The 19,238-nt window shown below is 42.6% G+C and overlaps 1 protein-coding gene across 1 annotated transcript in view; it reads left to right on the top strand.

The window, feature by feature from the left end:
• The window catches only part of vegfc (vascular endothelial growth factor c), a 31,301-nt gene extending 14,800 nt beyond the window's left edge, over window positions 1-16,501 (top strand). Inside the window, exons 2-7 of the mRNA XM_037473206.2 lie at window positions 3,506-3,731; window positions 4,304-4,494; window positions 9,006-9,145; window positions 11,006-11,148; window positions 13,329-13,653; window positions 15,465-16,501. Coding sequence (XP_037329103.1) covers window positions 3,506-3,731; window positions 4,304-4,494; window positions 9,006-9,145; window positions 11,006-11,148; window positions 13,329-13,653; window positions 15,465-15,573 — 1,134 coding nt within the window. The 3' untranslated portion in view covers window positions 15,574-16,501. The remainder of the gene's footprint in view (window positions 1-3,505; window positions 3,732-4,303; window positions 4,495-9,005; window positions 9,146-11,005; window positions 11,149-13,328; window positions 13,654-15,464) is intronic.
• The last annotated feature ends 2,737 nt before the right edge of the window (window positions 16,502-19,238 follow it).

Raw genomic sequence — 19,238 nt, forward strand, 5'->3', positions numbered from 1 at the left:
AACCTGACTCATGCCACCTGTCAAATCCTTTACAAAAAAAGCAACTTGTGACATCGTGAACAACGTTTCCTGCACTTTTTGTGTGACACGTATCGTTCTAACTCTGCTGTGAGCCCCCCTCCTGCTTTCCCTCCCAAAGCACGCACAGGTGGACCACTCCTCATGCAGCGGTCCCTTTCAAACCCCTCCATCCAGACTGTACAGGGGTTTTAATGCAAAGTATTTGCAGTTTTAGAAAGTACTTTGTATTTTTCTGTTGTTTATCAGTGAAGCCCCAAGTGTGTAGCTGAAATATTCACGGTGTATTGAGTGTCACAAAGTTAAATCGTTACAACGTTACAAAGTTGAGTAAGAGTCTGATCCAGCTCATAGGATGAGGTCTTTGTTTCCCTCCTTCTCCTCTTTCTCCTGGTACTGTCCAGTCAAACACACAATGTATTCCTGTTCAATGTTAATCAAATCCAAGCCAAGAAGGTCTCATACACAAACAAACACACACACACACACACGTTATGTTGGAGTTATTTCCTTTACTGATCGTATTACTCATATATTCTTCAGTCTTATATTCTGCAAACAATCCCAAAGCCACAGGTCATATGCCTTTTTATTAGCCATGCTAACCGCATGTATTCCCTGTTAGCAGCGTTGGGTTTCGACTGATTGGTCTCAGTATTGGATGGATTGTCAGATGTTTCAGATATTCATTGTCCCCAGTAGATGAATCTTAATTAGTCTGGAGATCCTAACTTTTCATCTAAATAGCTCACTGGTAGCGTCATGTTCATACCTCCATGACTCCTTTGCTGTTAACTGGCTTCATGCTGGAAATGATTGGGACCCGTCCTGAAGTGTACCTTTTGAATAGGGAATAACAATAGAGATTGATCAATGTAGCTTCTGATGAAGCTATTTCATACTATTTGACTAGAACATAGCACATATATAAATGCACTCAGTAGCGTTTTTTGTTGAAGACGACCTAGAGAGTGACGTCTTTGTGTGTGGAAGTCGTTGGTTTGTTTATCAGAGACTTTTTTGCACCGTGCATCACCACTGCTGCTTTTCATCACGGACATATTTGTCCCGTATTTTCCTCCACAACTTTGTACACCCCTCGACCGGAAAACCAACGTTTGTGGAGATCTGCGTCCATGAATTAGACGCCATCGTCACGTCCTTATCGTCCGTCAATGACGGGTTGTATCAGTTCTCATATTTACGGATTTCTTCCGACAAAAACTCTTCAAAATGATTAATTCTCTCGTAAAAATTCTTTGAATAATGGTGGAATTATGCTATGAAACCAGAAATGTGAGACTCTGGAAAGGATGTAGTTAGCAGACCAATCACAGCCTTACGGGCTGCGTGAGGCTCGCGTAGCTTTTGAAGCAAGTTTAGAAAAATGGGTCGACGCACGTAAGCACGCAAGAGGGCGCATGGGGCTCTGTGTGTGCGTGTCCTTGCGTTTCTCTGAAAATGCAGAAGCATGAACTTGGCTTAACAGAAAAAGGTACGCAAGCCTCACGCAGGCCGCAGCCCGGGGTGAAGCTGACTCAAGGATACTACACTGTGTTCACAGTGATATGTGGAAGTGCAGGACTTCAGAGAGTCAAGCGTGGTTGTTAAACGGTACAATCTGGCATGGACTATTGCTGTGATTCTGTGATTGGTGCGTAGTAGGGTCCAAAACAGCTCGCTGAACAGAACCATGTCACTGGCGTGAATCGTCCTGCCGCCGATCACATGGATATATAGTTTCTAGAAAGTGTTGATTGTTGATCTACATTTCCTGAGGTTTTCAGCCCTCTTTCTTAACCCACTCATTATTACATGCCCCCTCTCCAAGTACGTATCTGAAGAATGGAAATAAAGATTTTATCCAAAACAATTCAAAAATTAAATCAAAGTCTTATTTGATCCCAAAATACTCAGGTTAAATTTTGGAAAATGTTGTGGAAATGTTGAAACCTCAAACCATGAAGATGCAAAGCCTGGTCTGGGCTTTAAGACACATTCCTGACCTACGGCTGCTTTATTCTCAATTGTTTGTTGAAGCTTCTTTGAGCCGATGTAAGAAACGCCTTTTTCCCATGTAAAGGCGTAGCGTCTGTGTTTGTGTGTGAAAACACCATTCCAACCAACAGCAGGGACAAATGGAGACAGGACACATTCAGAAAGACAAACAAAGGACAGAAACAGACAGAAGGACAGAGGAAACGTATCAATGTGGAACTGAAGCACATACACAAAACATGCACATATGAAACACATAAATAAACACATTGTTTTTAGAAGGAAATAGTATGGTTGTTATCTCAGTCTTGGCTTTAAACAGACGTTAAGAAGCACTTAAATACAATGCACTGCTTCACACTGTCTGTTTGACTTGCCTCTAATACAAAGGCCAGGCTGTGTGTACGTGAGTGTGTGTGTGTGTGTGGCAGTCATATTGTTTCAGTGATCGTGTGAATGTTAAATTGTTGTTTATCCTAAACAGTACAATGGCATTTGTCGTATTCTATTGAACAACAGGAAGTAAGATAACATCCACATTTAGTAACGTTAAATTAATCAAAGAACAAACAAGAACCCAGCCATTGGACCATACTGCAGTTATTAAATATCATGAGTCAACATTTATTAACACAGACCATCTGTGTGTGCAGGAAATGTGCAAACATGTTGTTTCTACAGAGCTCTTACGGGATCACTACCTCACTTAATAGTGGTTTGCTTTGCTAAAGTCTCACATGTGCGTTATAAATCCATTCATTTCGACAATTATTTGATCATGCAGGTTTTTTCTTTGGAGCATGGGAGGAACTTAACACCGTGTTAAGCCCTCTCTTGGTACAGATCACCACCTATACTGAAAGGGTTGTAGAAGGGGAGGTGTTTACCACCCTTCAGTCTACCAATAGGAGGGGGAGGGGCGTCAGCAGGGTCCAGTCCTGCCTTGGTACAGCCAAGCTAGTATTGTTGTTGCTATTTTATGCTAGAACCAAAGTTTGCAAGACCCTTATGACTTTTGTCCTATCTTTGACCGTGTTGCCAGTTTGTAGCAAGCAATAAGACTTGGGAGCCGGTTCTTTCACGATGTGGTTCAAGAGAGGACTCACTCGCGTGAAAAGGCTTTGCGTCCAATGGGACACATGGCCCAGTATTCCCAATATCGCTCTTGTGTCTTCAGCATTTCTCTCCCTGTCTCCATACAGTGAGTCCTTGATTGGACCCCATCCATTCACAGCATGCTATGTGAGCACTAATGTTTTGAACTGGATGCGGGCAGCCACTGGTGACCAGTGAAGAGAGGAGGACTGGAGTAGTTTGGGAGAATTTAGGAAGACCAGTCGAGCTGCTGCATTCTGGATGAGCTGCAGAGGTGGAATGGAGATAGCCCTGCCAGGAGTTCTGGAGTTAACTCCAGACGTGTATGTGTGTATTTGTATAGATAAAAAATACAAGCAGTATTTTAAGTGAAAGTATATCTTATCTCTTTCAGGAATCTTCACCAAAGCCAGATATGGAGGAGAAGTTGCGTTCGGCTTCCAGTGTCGATGAACTGATGAATCTTATTTATCCATCGTACTGGGCCGCTCTGAAGTGCAAATCCAAACTATCGGCTGCCCCTTCAGCCTTCAAGCTCCAGAATCGCCCACTGAAACCACTGGCTGATAAAGAAGAACCAAGATTTGCTGCTGCCTACCTCAACTTGGATGTTCTGAAAAGTATGTTTTCATTATTTATTCCATAACTGGTAATCAACATACTGCATGTTTTTTACCTTTTGAGGGTCCTTATTACAAATGACCTAATGACGAGTGGCCTAATAGATTCATGTAACATATTAAGTAGTATTAGATTATATTTTTGTAATGTTTCAGTTAGAGCGTCATCGTTTGCAGACAGGCTATATAGATGGGGTCTAATTTGACACAACATGGGCTAGTGGCCAAATATATGTTAGCTCTCCAAAATGTGTAATCAACTGTGTCTATACAGTGTGCTGCGAGAGTACACTTGTGTGTGTATTCCAGGGATTGTATAGAAACATGTCATACTAGGGAGTTATAACCGACTGCACTTTGTTTGATGATGGCACATGTTGTACACGTACATATGAAATTCCTGTTGACCACAGTTCTTACTAGGCAACACTGGAATATCTAAATGTTGAGACCAGTTTGTGTGCGTGAATTGTACATGTATGTTTTTGTGCATTGCCACCCATGTGTACAGCAGCTGACAGTAAAAGATGTGTTTCATGTCTTTGGTGGTCTGACCTTCTGTGTGTGTGCAGGTATAGAGTCGGAGTGGAGGAAGACTCAGTGCATGCCCAGAGAAGTGTGTGTCGACGTGGGCAGGGAGTTCGGGGCTCCCACCAACATCTTCTATAAACCACCCTGTGTGTCCGTCTACAGATGTGGGGGGTGCTGCCACTCTGAAGACCAACAATGCAGGAATATCTCCACTGGTTACCTGAGCAAAACTGTAAGCACAGTGTTTTCCTTTCTTCTTATGTGCTCAAACATGGATCAGCGTGGATGGGATCTGTAATGAGAACAGATTCTTAGAAAAGGTCTGCCTCACTCTGACTCTCTGCTAATCCCAAAATGTGCTAAAGGGTATTTTTTTTGTAAAGCTGAGATGTATCAATAGATATATGTATTCGTATGTCCTTCCAGCAATATGGCAGAAGTGTAACGTTTGTCTTCAGGGTGGTTAGATCCGGTTGTTAACTGTACCGAGCCCGTTTAACGGAACCTCACACTTAACATGATTACATTTAACATGACCATTCTTATACATTAAACTTTGGATTGGAAAATACAGATATATATGCATATATACATATATGCATACATATGATGTCAAAATCACTTCTACAAGAATAAACAAATAGATCTCTCTCAAAGCAGCTCTGGTTTCCCTTGGTGTGTGTGTGTGTGTGTGGTCAGGTTGGGTCTCTCAGGTTCTCTTCCTAAGGCTGCTCTGTTCAGTACCGCTGCAATCTGACTTATAGTGGCCTTAACAGTTGCTTCATGAGTAACAGTTAAATAATAATCAATTCATTTTATATTTTAATGTAGCATATAATATCATTTTACACGGTTGCCATGTTTGGCAGAATCTGTGAATCTTTTACATTCATGTGTTTCTACTGGATCAAATACTGCTGCTGACAGATATTCTCTCATCAATACCATCGGAGGAAATTAAAATGCACGGGACATTCGGTGCCCACGGCATTGTGCGACTGCCCAAACACAACAGCATGACCCGCCACGGAGGGTGGGAGGGGAAGAACAACGTGTTCCGCATTGACAGACAGGGGGGGGGCAGAATTTAGATGGAAGCCAAGCTTCCTCGGGGAAAAACATGGTTTCCCATAAGACATTTTCCGCTTATATTGACAGTAAGCAAGCAGCAGAGATACCTGCTCATTAAAACAATTTAGCTCTGTGATAGAGAAGCTGAAATACCTGAGGAATGGAAGCAGTTGTTGCTGTGGATGAGATGTTTACTTGGTGCGCAGTGCTGCCTGCTATTGACAGAAGCAGTGGTGGGACGTCTTCCTGTGCTTATTTCATTGATGATGCACAACACAACGCTTGTGGTTATGTAATGGGGCGACAAAAAGTCTGTTAAATGGCAGACTAAAAAATCAATTTCAGCGTTTTTTATTTCTGTACTTTCAGCAACTTTCTGAAATTAATTTCAGATTTATGCATTCCAACGTATTCTCAGCAGGAAATGCATTTTCTAGTTATTATTGGAATGCATTAGTGCATTTCCAAAGGAGCTATTGAGATGACATTTTCACCAGATGTTGGTAATTGAACACATGAAGAAAGGGAGGTGCAAAAAGGTATGGAAAGCCAAGACAACAGCTGAAAACTATCAGTAATTAAAGTGCAATCCAGACCCTTATCAGTGCAAATTAATATCAGCTGGTTGAGTCCCAAATGATGGCCTACAAAAAGGTCTAATTGCCAAGGTGTCATGCAAGACACATCCCATGATGGGTAAAAGCAAAGAGCTGACTCAAGACCTTTGCAACCTAATTGTTGCAAAACACAATGATGGCATTGGTTATAAGCGCATTTCTAAGCTTCTGAATGTTCCGGTGAGCACTGTTGGGGAAAGACAATCATTTTACCATAAATTTGTTTCGACCAGGTGCTCCTCAAAAGATTTCTGACAGAAGAGTGAAAAGAATAATCAGAAGTGTTGTCCAAGACCCAAGGACCACCTGTGGAGAGCGTAAAAAAAAGACCTGCAATTAGCAGGTACTTTTGTCTCAAAGAAAACATTAAGTAATGCACCCCACCACCATGGCCTGTATGCACGCTCACCACGTAAGACTCCATTGCTGGAAAAAAAAGCATGTTGAAGCTCGTTTAAAGTTTGCTGCACAACATTTGGAAAAGCCAGTGAAATACTGGGAGAATGTAGTGGGGTCAGATGAGAGCAAAATGTTTCTGTTTGGATGCCATAACACACACCATGTTTGGAGGAGAAATGGCACTGCACATCACCCTAAAAACACCATACCAACAGTGACGTTTGGAGCTACTTTTCAGCAAATGGTACTGGCAAACTTCACCTAATTGAAAGAAGGATGAATGGGAAAATTTACAGAGACATTCTTGACAGAAATCTGCTGCCATCTACCAGGATGATGAAGATGAAACGAGAGTGGACATTTCAGCAAGACAACGATCCCAAACACACAGCATAGGAAACTCTCAACTGGTTTCAAGAAATAAAATAAAGCTGCCAGAATGGCCCAGCCAATCACTTAAATCCCCTTGAAAATCTATGGAAAGAACAGAAGATCAAGATTCAAGAGGCCCACGGAACCTTCAAGATTTGAAGACTGTGTGGAAGAATGGGCCAAAATCACACCAGAGCAATGCATGCTACTAGTTTCTCCAGACAGGAGGCATCTTGAAGCTGTCATTACCAACAAAGGCTTTTGTACAACGTATTGAATAAATATCACTAAGCGTGTTCAATTCTTTTTCCCTGTGTCATTTCACATTATTACACATAGCTTTATTTATGAACGTCAAATATAAAACGTCACTAAAGACCTATCATTTTCACAATAATTTTTAATGTTAAAAATATTTGTCGGGGACCCCCCAAAATCTAAAAATAAATTCTTATAGGGGGTCCCTAATGACTTATAGGGGGTCCGGGACCCCCCCAGACCCCTCTCATTTCGAACCCTGCCCTTTCCTTTTCTCCACCCACCCTCCTCCCTGAACTCTTTTCTCTTGTATTTGAGGTGTAAATTCTGTGTAAATGGCTGTTATGCTCTCTGCCCTTTGATCAGCTCGTTAATGAACCCAGTTGCTCCGTTGCCGTGGATACTTACACGCGCGTTGCACTCTGTCTCACACAGCTGAACCATAACAGCTGATTAGAGTCACATAACGCAGCTATGCTTTCTGTCAACAGACCAACATCATGAACTCCCTCGCTTGTCCCCCCCATTCCCATGATTTAAAAATAAACCCACCATGGAGGGAATTATTACTTTAATGTTTGATAAGGCTCATCAATTAATAACTTCTTAGTTTTCTTAGCTTAGGGCGACTGCGGGTGAGTGGGGAGCACGGCTGTCCTCCAACCAGAGGGTTGGCGGTCTGATCCCAGGCCCGGCTAACCTGCATGTCGACGTGTCTTTGGGCAAGACACTTAACCCCAGCATTGCTCCTGTAGCTGTGACTACAGTGTGTGAATGTTAGTTACTGATGGGCAGTTGCCACTGTGTATGGTAGGTCCTGTCATTAGTGTATGAATGGGTGAATAATGTCATGTAGTGTTAAAGCGCTTTGAGTGGTCAGAAGACTAGAAAAGCGCTGTACAAGTCCATTTATCCCCGCCCCCCTTCTCCCAATTCCAGTGTTTCAAAGTTAAAGCATCAATGATTATCTGTACCTTAACCATGAAGTACAGAACTGTTTTGTAGCTGTTTTTAAAATACGAACTGCTCTTTCAAATACTAGTACAACTAGTACCCTTCTTCGACTGCTACTACCACTAGTACCACAACTATAACTAGTACTACTACTACTACTACTGACGTTATTACGGCTCTGACGTCTGTGTAAAATGTATACTGTAAGGAAGTTTGAGTTTCCCAGCCCTAGTGTGAAGGATTTGTCGGGTCACTGTGTGTATGTGTGTGTGTGTGTGTGTTCTGTTACAATGGTGAGTCCTCTACCAGGTCAGAAGCATTGGTCAGCTTTAATCACATCCTCATTAGGATGAGAGGGAGAGAGACAATCAAGCTGTTAAAGCGGCTCAAATGGGAATCATTCAGACTAATTCGTTTCTTTTCCTGCTTTTCAACTCAATGATTGCAAGAATGAAGTGGCTCTCAGGGTTTCTCTCCTATTGTCTACAGCAGTCTGTGACAGTCTTCCTCAGTGCCATGTGAAGAACTAAGCCTCGCTCCTTAATGTTTTCTGTTCTTCAAGTGGGAATCCTTCACATTTTTGCCCATTGTATTCATTTTGAAATGTGCTCGTTTTCCCAGTGATTCAAGCGTCAGATTCAACTTGAAGGCTCGTTGTTGAAGAGTCCTTGCTAAAAGAATGTGTAAAATATTGCCTCGAAGCGAGTTGAACAGAGTGAAGTGGCACAGTGTGGTTTTTAACACAAGTTTTTACTGCACATCCAGTTGATAAGGAGGATATCAAAGTATTTATAAAGTACGTTATCCTGCGTCTAAAAGTCACACTAAAGTCTCGGGAGACGGGAGTGAAAATGTGTTGCTTTGCTTCCCCTTTTTAGATAATGCTTCATCAGCAGTTAGAATATATTGAGGAGATTCAAATGTGATGGTCAATGGTGGCAAAGAACACGAATTTCTGCTAATAAGAAGTCTAGACTTAGATGGTGAACTGGATTATTGGAGAAGACAACGTTGTCCTGCTCACCTTGGTAAAGACCTTGTCTCACTCTTCTTTCTTTTGCTCTTCCTGCAGCTGTTTGAGATCACAGTGCCAATCACCCAAGGCACCAAGCCGGTGACCATCAGTGTGGCGAACCACACGCAGTGCAGCTGTCTGTCCAAACTGGACGTCTACAAACAAGTCCACAGCATCATCAGGAGATCCTTGTCTGAGTAAGTTTGCATACTCAATGCATCATCACATTGTGTTTTACACACGACAGTTGGCTCTGTGCACAGTATTCGGAGCCAAAGGAGACCTCTGAGGCCCGCGTGCGTGCGTGTGTGTCAGGCGCAGCCTTTTCATTTTTCCAGCTGAGGTGTTATTGTTGGCACACACATGCATAATGAGGGTTTAAATCTATTGTTCCGCTGCTTCCTGTTCTGAGGCTGAATACTGTGGGTGTTACTTCAGGAAACACTTTCCAGAATATCTCTTGATTAACTTCACAGAGTGCATACATGCATCAAGCTTGGAGCGAGTAATGATTTTTCCAGACGCTTTCTGACCGTCAGTGTCCCATGAGGTGGTGGTTCATGTGGTCATTTTTGGCATGTGTCCTGACAACAGAAGAAAACAATTATACAAGTTGGTCCCAATATTAATTAATTAATATTAATATGTCCATTTATAAAGCCACATTATTTACAAAGCTTGTCTCCTATTGACTTTGTGTGTAGCTCCGTGCTGAATGCCCAGTTTGGGGACCCCAGGATGGTGTCTGAGGTAGTCCTGCTTCATTGGCCGTTTGCAGCTTTAATGGGAGGCGGCTTAGGTCATGACATTCTGCTAGAAAAAGGCGGCAGCTGACCGTTCAGGTTGGGAAAGAGTATTTGTTTCTGCGTTCAAATAGAGGAAACACACAATACCACTTGACTATTTAGGTTGTGGAAAGAGTAATTCATTTGTGACTCCAATCCAGACAGAGGGAAATGGAAGTATTTAATCCATGTTACATGCAGTCATTTGAGGAACATTGCATTGTCCTCATTGCTCCACAATGATCACATGATTTTGCCATTTCATCACTTTAGTTCAGTAGAGTAGTGACGTTTATATTGAATGCTTTGTGAATGTTATGATTCATTTTATATAGCGCACTACTTGGCATGCTGGTATTGAATGTTTAGTCATGAGGTTTTAGACATTTATGTCTCACCTTGCAACTAGAAGAATGTCTTTACAGTAAGAGGTTGTACTAAGGGGACTAGGGGAAGGCTTTCAATGTAAATGATGTTATTTTGGGGAAATGGAGAAATTCTGATTTATCTTTAGGAATCTATTAGTCTATAAATGGCTTATCATGGCAGTGGGTTATCTTTTACATGCATATAGATTTGAGCAATTTCTTTTCTTGAGCCAATTAAGAAATCCATTTTCTGACTCTTGATGAGTAGATAGAAAGATATGAGACCTTTTTTTGGCAGCTTTGGTTCTGGTTTAAGTTTTTTTAGACTTCGCTCCAAATATTTTGAAGATGATATCAAATGAATCACCCAATTGAAATTAGACTGGACTGACTGGAGAAGCTTTGGACGCTGTTTCACCTCTGACCAAACTCTATAACTATGTATAACAAATCATTGGACAATAACTCATCCTAAAATGATACATGAAAGCTCTGTACTCAAGAGAAGGGGATCTATCGACACTGCCTTGGCGATCGATTAGTCGATTGTGATGGTCTAGACGGACCAGACCTGGGCAGAAGATGGTTCTGGGGATGTAGAGAAATGCGTTTTTTGTCCTGATCGTGGAATGATGGACCTGCTTTTTACTCTTGCAAGGATCATAGAAGGGTCCTGGGAGTATGCTCATTCGGTCTACATGTGTTTTGTGGACCTGGAGAAGGCATATGACCGGGTCGTGATCCACCCAGACCCCTGGTGGCACATTGTGCAGACACAGAACAACATGGGGTTGCCTCTGTAGTGCATTAGATACAGTAAGGACACAACGTCTGGGGATGTGAGGGTTGAAAAAAAGTTTCATGTGTCTTATAATCAATACAGATTTGTCCCTCTCTGTTGAAGGTGCCCAGTAGCGAACAGGACATGTCCTCCTGGTCAGTCATGGAGCAGCAGGCAGTGTCGGTGTGTCAGTCTCAGCACCAACGTGCAGCACAACGCCCCCCCTCCGCCACTGCCCCCTCCCAGACCCTCCCAGCAGCACCTTGGTGAGAGCCATCACATTTGCACTCAAAGCAGATTTCTGTTTTATCTTTGGTCAATTCATAAAACAAGAAATTTTCGTTTTATTTTTCAAGCGGTACATTCTTTATGCAGGTCAGTAACCAAAGGATAAATTGTCCGTAGCAGAAGAAAATACAAAACATTTGCAACGGAGGCTAAGGAGCACAGCCAGAAATTTGTCAGAGCTGGCTGATGCTGCACAGTGATTGGCCAGCCTGGGGCACCTATTGATAATAGTCCAATAGCAATATACAATACCAGTCCAAATTTTGGACACACTTTGGACTGGTAAATATCAGCCAAATAATTGAAAGTTCTTGTACTCTTACATTTTTACAAGATTTGAGAAGCTTCTAATTGCCGAACTGAAAAATAATTGTTGACAGTTACTTTGACCTGAGCTCTGCAGTTCTACTAAATTCAATTCATTCCCTAATGGCTGTGCACGGCTCTTTATTTACAGGTGACAAACTTGCAAAACAATCTCTTGAGTCCAACTTGGAACATAGGGATGGCATGGGGAAGCCATCCTTCCCTCTGATAGTCTTTTGTGACAGGAGAATGTTCAGAATGTGTTCACTGAGGACTATTTATGACTACAATGTGTTTGTTGATAGCCTGTGTGTGTGTGTTTGGCTATGATGAAACTCTGTGTAAACAAATGAGAAACAGCAGAATGCAGGGACCCCACAGTAGTAGATTCCACAGCTGTTTGTATTACAAATCATCAGTGAAAACAGATACTCTGCAAACTCCCTCTATGTGGCTTACTGTGAGAATGGCCTTCCAGAGGAGATATGAGGCCGGTCCACGATAAAACATTTAGAGAGAAAATAAAATTGGATCACATATTTTATACTTTCATGCAAACCAGGTTTTAGTTCTGTTAGTGGGCTCGGATCCAGCTGTCTCAGACTTGGACGTTTCTTTGAATCTGTTCAATACGGAAAGATGGAGAAACTGCTTGAGCCTGAAAACATGTTGTGTTACTATGACAACCAGCAGCTATGAGTTGTCAGCTTTTTCAACATAACATACTGTATATTTGAAAACAACATTTTGGTTAATGTTGATGAAAGCTGTAAATTACACCGATTGCATAACATGATCAAAGAAAGTTGTGGCACCACTGCATCAGGAACCTCTGCTTCAAGAACAGTTTATGAGCTGGACGGTGCTGTGCAGTATATCAACGACAGATATCTGAATGTACAGACTCCCCCTTTGTCCCTCTGAAGGCGCAGCAGGCTTCACATTGCAGACACTCGTCACACACTTATCATGATGGAGGTGGCTGCAAAGTCACTAATCAAAAGTTAAGACACAATTTGCCAAAAAATGATCGAAATGATTCTCCCCGCAAAAACATTATATAACAATATACCTGAAAAGGAAAGAGTGAGCATGACTGGATTCTGTCTGTATGTATGTAAGGAGGCAGAGAGGAAGATGCATGATCATGTTGCTATGAAAAACAAATGAGCCATCTTTCTCTTGACATGTTCAGCAGAGACCCCCACTCTTTGATAAACTCCCCATGAGAGGATGGCGTACTGCTTTTTGTTATTCTGTGGGATGTCACATTACTGGTTTGGTCTGCTACATCCCTGGATGTGGGATGCTTGGGAAGATCATCAGCATCAGTCACGTTTTTGTACCTTTTCCACGTATCTTATCGGGTTATCACATTCCTATTGAAATACTGGACACTGCAATATTTTCTCCTCAAACAAAGCACATAGCTTTCCTCTGACCTCAGTAAAGAAATATGTAGAGGTCCAAAAATCTTTATTTTTTCAACATCTCACCTCAAAACAGATTGCCGACACGCTGCAGTGATGCTGCTGGCTCACATTAACAAAAGTACTGGCATCCGCAAATTTAGAAGAAAAAGAGTAGCAGTTTCCTTCAAAATAATAGCAATAAAGCGATATTCTTTTCTCATTGAAATCCTTCAATAGGTGAACCCTCTTTAAGAAAGTTAGTTTTTATTTTTATACTGTTTGAGATCAGTCAAGTGGATTTCATTAGAAATTGACTCACAATTTCTGGAAACTGGGAACCCACTTCAGCACACTGGAAATGTTTTTCAGAGACCATGTCTGTCCCAACTCTTTAAAGACAAAGATCTTCTGTGTGTCTCTCTCTCCTTCCATCTCTGCAGACATATTCTCAGCGGACATTTGTGGGGTGGACAAGGAACTGGACTTGGAGACCTGTCAGTGTGCGTGTCGGCACAGGGATCAAACTCAAAACTGCGGCCCCAACCGACACCTCGACCGCAACACCTGTCAGTGCGTCTGCAACATTCCGCCCGCTCCCTCCTGCCCTCAGAACCACATTGTCAACAGGGACACCTGTCAGTGCACATGTAGCAAGACGTGTCCCCGGCACCAGCCCCTCAACAAGACTAAGTGTTCCTGCGAATGTAACGAGTCACCTAACAAGTGTTTCCTTAAGGGAAGGAGGTTCCACCAAGCCACATGCAGGTAAAGGGGGATGGGGGGTTGCTTGACCACAGTTACAATGGAATAGTCATTTTTGCTTGGGAAGTTTCCCAACTGAGTGAAGTGACCTGGAAGTATCTTGAGTGGCCGCCATAATGGAACTCTTTGAATTCTAAGGAAAGGTGCTTAAATGCTTCCCTTATCAACTTATTTAGCATAGGAAGGAAAGAAGATAATGCCAACCCCTGGAGGTCAAGCAAAAGTGTTGAGGAATAGACTTTAGGAGACTGCAGCCCTTCTCTTAAAACTACTCCTGGAGATGTGACACTGTCAAATACTCTTATACTGTATATACCTACATGCAAGGTGTGTTCTCCAAATAAACCTCCATCTTCAAAGGATTTTATGTTTAGGCAACAAGACTACTGAGTTAGGGTTAGGAAAGGACTCAGAGTATATATTACTGTGATCATGGTTAGGCAATGGCTGATACATCCACTATTTGCATCATCCTAGAGTAAAGTCAAAGTGCACTCCAACACACCTTCACACACCCTGGTAAGGTTCCGTTTAGAGGAAAGCACCCGTCTGGAAACTGGCGGTTGCAGTAAACTTGGTGTGTAATACAAGACCTCGCTGTGCTAATGACTTTTTCTAGCTGTCACTTAACCATTTCCTCTCCCCACACAGAAGGAAGCACACACACATATGCACACATCCCTCTATTGCATCAAGTCCTGACCCTTTGTGACCTTTTTTGCGAGTGATTTATGAGTCGAACACAGCGGTTGGAATCTAGTGTCTGGGATCCGGCCCTAGTGTGTGTGTTTGAAAGAGAACGTGTGTCTACTTGAACTCTGCTGTGTATTTCCTCATTGGTTCATTGATCTCTTTAAGTATCCATGACTAAATATTTTACAAAATCGCCCGGCAATGACATGCCAGTCTCAGGGTGTTTGTCTTGTTGACAACATTACTCCATCCCTACTGTGCTCCATGTGTGGGTTTTATCAGTTAGAAAAACAATAACTGCATCTCAAATAAAACTGTAAAACAGTTTGACACCCCATTGTGGTGAAAGCTCTGGTGTTTCAGAAGTGAGATGTTAAATCACATCTGAAATCTTTCATTTACACCGCCATGAAATTTAAAACCTGGCTGTAACCCTATTGACCTTTAGAACACACAAGAAAGTAGTTAGCATTTGTCTTTGTAATGCAGCAGTGGTTCTCAATCATTTGGAGCAGCCTCCTAAACACAGAATCATAAATGCAGCAATAAACAGAGTTACTACTTCAGTTTGTCTTTAGTTTTCATTCACCTGTGAGGCATTCCATCTGAACATTGGAATAATGCTACATGGCTCCCCCTCTCGTCTTTATTTATCAATATCAAACAAAAGCCATTATATGATAGCTGGTCTATAATCCAGCAGAAAAGTATGACAGTGTGACAGAAAAGTAACAAAAAGTTGAGCCATGTCAGCATTGTTTAGAAGTCAATGTTTTTTTTAATGGGTTTTGGTTAGATGCTCATTAACTCAAGCTTAACACGTTTCATAATTCTCCTCTAAGATATACATTGTGGCAGTTAATTACTCTTTCTTGAATTGTGAAGCTTTTTACCTGTCTTAAATAATAATTTAGTTCACTATTACCCTTATAAATGTAAATGAACTGAGCATATTTATGCTCCTGGGAGGATTAACACCATTTATTTTACCTATTTCTTGCAAAATGGTGGAACCTGGACTTACCTTTTCTAATCCTACAACCTCTCAAAGCTATTTAACACAACTGTCTCTATTGAATAATGTCAAACCCTAAACTGTGTTTTCTTATTTATTGTTGCAGTTGTCTCAGGCCTCCCTGCGAGGTAAGGAGGCGGAGGTGTGAACCAGGTTTCTCCTTCAGCGAGGAGGTGTGTCGCTGCGTACCGGCCCACTGGAGACGACTGGACTAGCTACAGGCTAATAAGACGCTAACAAGATGCTAAAGAGCCGATAACAAACTTAACAAGTATAATTCATGACCCATCTCGCTGCTGGTCGTGAGTTTCCAAGTGTTTGCAGACCCTGATGAACGTGGGGGAACCGTAGATAGCTCTGCTGAAAGTGGAAAATGCACTGACTCAGATGGAGGGAACTGCTGAGCCGGGCCCAGAAAAGGATGAAAGGAAGTACTGAGAAAGAGAGAGAGAGAGAGAGAGAAGGTCAACACTTGACACTAGTTTTATTATACTGTCTAAATATTTTTTTTATATATATTTGGGGGGTTTTGTATTCACTATGTCTCAGTATTCTTGTGTCAGATATTGAATATATAATTTATTAAATGATGCTTTTCAAACTTTGTTTTCAATCTTTTCCCATGAAAATACACTGTGATCATTATTTTTGTAACATGTATAGTATTTGTGTAAAATAAAGTATACTGAATGATGCATATTATTTTGGTTCATATTGTACTGAGGCTATTCAGTATTTTCCTTCCAGGGAATGGCTCTCCCACCAACCACCTGACTTTTGCCCTTGACAACTCCGTCCTAACACCACCCTGCCTGCTATGAACCTCGGTGTGACACTCAAGAGTCAACATTTCAGCAACACCACATTCCGGTAGCTACATACTGCACAACATCAGGAGAAGAAGAAGAAGTCTCCTTCTCACTCAGAAGGCGGCCCAGGTTCTGGTCCAGGCTCTGTTCATCGAACGCCTCGACTAACTGTTACTACTTTTACAAATGCTATTTCTACAAATACTACCACAGTTATTACAGCTCCGACCAATACTACTTTAATAAGTACTACTACAACTACTACAGAAACTATTACTACTGTTATTAATTCTTCCACAAATACTACTACTGCCATTTGTTTTAACTATGGTTATTTCAACTAATAATACAACCACAACCACTGTTCTTTCAGATACTACTACGACCAACACTAATGCTACTGATAGCTCTACTACTGCATTTATTTCTGCTTCTACAACTACTACTCCTATTTATTTTACAAACTATAACTTTGACAATAAATATTTTACTTTATTGTAATTCAATTCAAGTTTACAGCTACGAAGCTTCCTTCTCTACCAGTAATACATTGGAACTACAAGGTTATGCAGTTCAATGATTTGGCTGTTACGGTTAGCTCGGACAGGACCCACACGCAGACCGGATCAGTGGGTAGAAACCAAAAGTTTATTCTGTGGGTCAGATAGCAAACGAAAAAACAACACCAGTAGTCCGCGACTCTCTGGTTCCTGGGGTGGCCTCTTCACCGAACGCTCAACTTAATGGGAGATGCGGTCGTGTTCGGGGGTCTGAGGTTAGGTGAGGCGAAGTCCACCAGGATACAATGGCTAATCTTGGGAGGGTAAAAAATGATAGTTACCGATAAACCAGACTGGTATAGAGTAACCTCTAATCACAGAGCGTTTCAGGCGTTGGCCTTCAATGGTATTCATCCTGATACATTCTCCTTTCTGTATCTTCAGAAATGTTTTCAGAATCATTTCAGCTTTCAGTTTTTAGCATTCCAAAGCATTTTCAGCAGGAAATGCATGTTATACTTTAGATAAAATCTGCATCATCATCATCAAGCGGGGTGGAAGCCATCTTTTGTCCCATTGCTTGCCAGTTCATGGCATATTGTGTCCCATCTTATGGGCTTTTTTTTGTACGGTGTAGATACGTTCTTTGGTGATCTTGTGCCATATTATGGCAATAAACGTTTCCTGATTCCTGACAATTTACAGCTGCGGCTGTAGAAACCAGTTGGTGAAGAGGTCGCCGTCATGGGAACATGAAAATATCCACTAGCCTTTAGATGATGGAAGATGTTCTCAGTCTTTACATTTGGAAAAGGAACGCAGTACTTAAACCTGAGGAATCTAATTAGTCTTTAAATTGATCAGGAATCAGCAACATATTTTGCCACAGTATGTTAGACATACAAGGAATTTGACGTGCATGACGGCAGACAGTACAATAATAATGGGCAACAGACAACATAGTTCAGAAGTACGATAAAAATATAATAAAATATATGCTATGGGTTAGTATGCTAAAGCTATGGGTTAGCAAGTTAAGAAGTTAAAAAATAAAGATCAAACAAAAAAAAAATAAAGATAAAGTGCACTAAACAGAAAGTGACAAGTGAAAGTGACAAAGTGTATGTACATGTAGAGAGTGAGTCAGTCAGGGGGCGACCCGGGGTCTGTTAATGAGCCCGACTGCCGAAGGGAAGAAACTGTTAGTGTGGTGGGAGGTCTTAGTCGTGATGGACCTCAGCCTCCTGACGGATGGAAGGGGGACGAACAGTTTATGTCGGGAGTGAGAGGGGTCGGCTACAATCCTACTGGCAACAAGTCCTGGAGTGACTCCAGATTGCATCCAATCACCCTCTCTGCAGAGCAGATGACACGCTGCAGCCTGCCCTTGTCCTTGGCTGTGGCTGCAGCGTACCAGAGAGTGATGGAAGAGCAGAGGATGGACTCGATGATGGCCGTGTAAAAGTGCACCATCATTGTCTTTGGCAGGTTGAATTTCTTCAGCTGCCTCAGGAAGAACATCCTCTGCTGAGCCTTTTTGGTGATGGAGCTGATGTTCAGCTCCCACTTGAGGTCCTGGGTGATGATGGAGCCCAGGAAACGGAAGGAATCCACAGTGGTGACGGTGGAAGGTGGGGGTGTGTACATCCTGAAGTCCACAACCATCTCCACGGTCTTCAGGGCGTTGAGCTCCAGGTTGTTCTGGCTGCACCACGTCACCAGGTGGTCAGACTCCCACCTGTAGGCGGATTCATCCCCACCAGAGATCAGTCCAATGAGGGTGGTGTCATCCCCAAACTTCAGGAGCTTGCCGAACTGGTAATTGGAGGTGCAGCTGTTGGTGTACAGGGAGAAGAGCAGAGGGGAAAGAATGCAGCCTTGGGTGTAACCGGTGCTGATGGACCGAGAGGCAGAGACATGTTTTCTCAGCTTGACGTGCTGCTTCCTGACGGACAGAAAGTCAGTGATCCACTTGCAGGTGGAGGCGGGCAGTTTCTCCTGCAGCAGATACGGGATGATGGTGTTGAAGGCAGAGCTGAAGTCCACAAACAGGATCCTGGCGTAGGTCAGTCCAGATGCTGCAGGATGAATTGGAGGGCCATGTTGACCATTGTCTACAGAACTGTTGGCTCTGTAGGCGAACTGCAAGGGGTCCAGGAGGTGGTCGGTGAGGGTCTTAAGGTTGGACAGGACTATCCGTTCAAAGGACTTCATGACTACAGAGGTCAGGGCGGCAGGCCTGTAGTCATTCAGTACTGTGATACTGGGCTTCTTGGGAACAGGGATGATGGTGGAGGCCTTGAAGCAGGCTGGAACGTGGCATTTCACCAAGGAGGTGTTGAAGACGGCGCTGAACACAGGAGAGAACTGGTCAGCACAATGCTTTAGGGTGTGGGGGGAGACTGAGTCCGGACCGGCTGCTTTAGGGGGGTTCTGTCTTTTAAAGAGCCGGTTAACGTCGCTCTCCAGAACAGAGAGGGTCATTGGGAGTGGGTTAGGGGAGGGTAATCCAAAGGTGTGAGCTACTGATGGGTTGGGGAGAGAGGGGTGGTGGAGTTGTGGGGATGAAGT

This window comes from Pungitius pungitius, chromosome 9 (genome assembly GCF_949316345.1).
Source record: "Pungitius pungitius chromosome 9, fPunPun2.1, whole genome shotgun sequence".
NCBI lineage: Eukaryota > Metazoa > Chordata > Actinopteri > Perciformes > Gasterosteidae > Pungitius > Pungitius pungitius.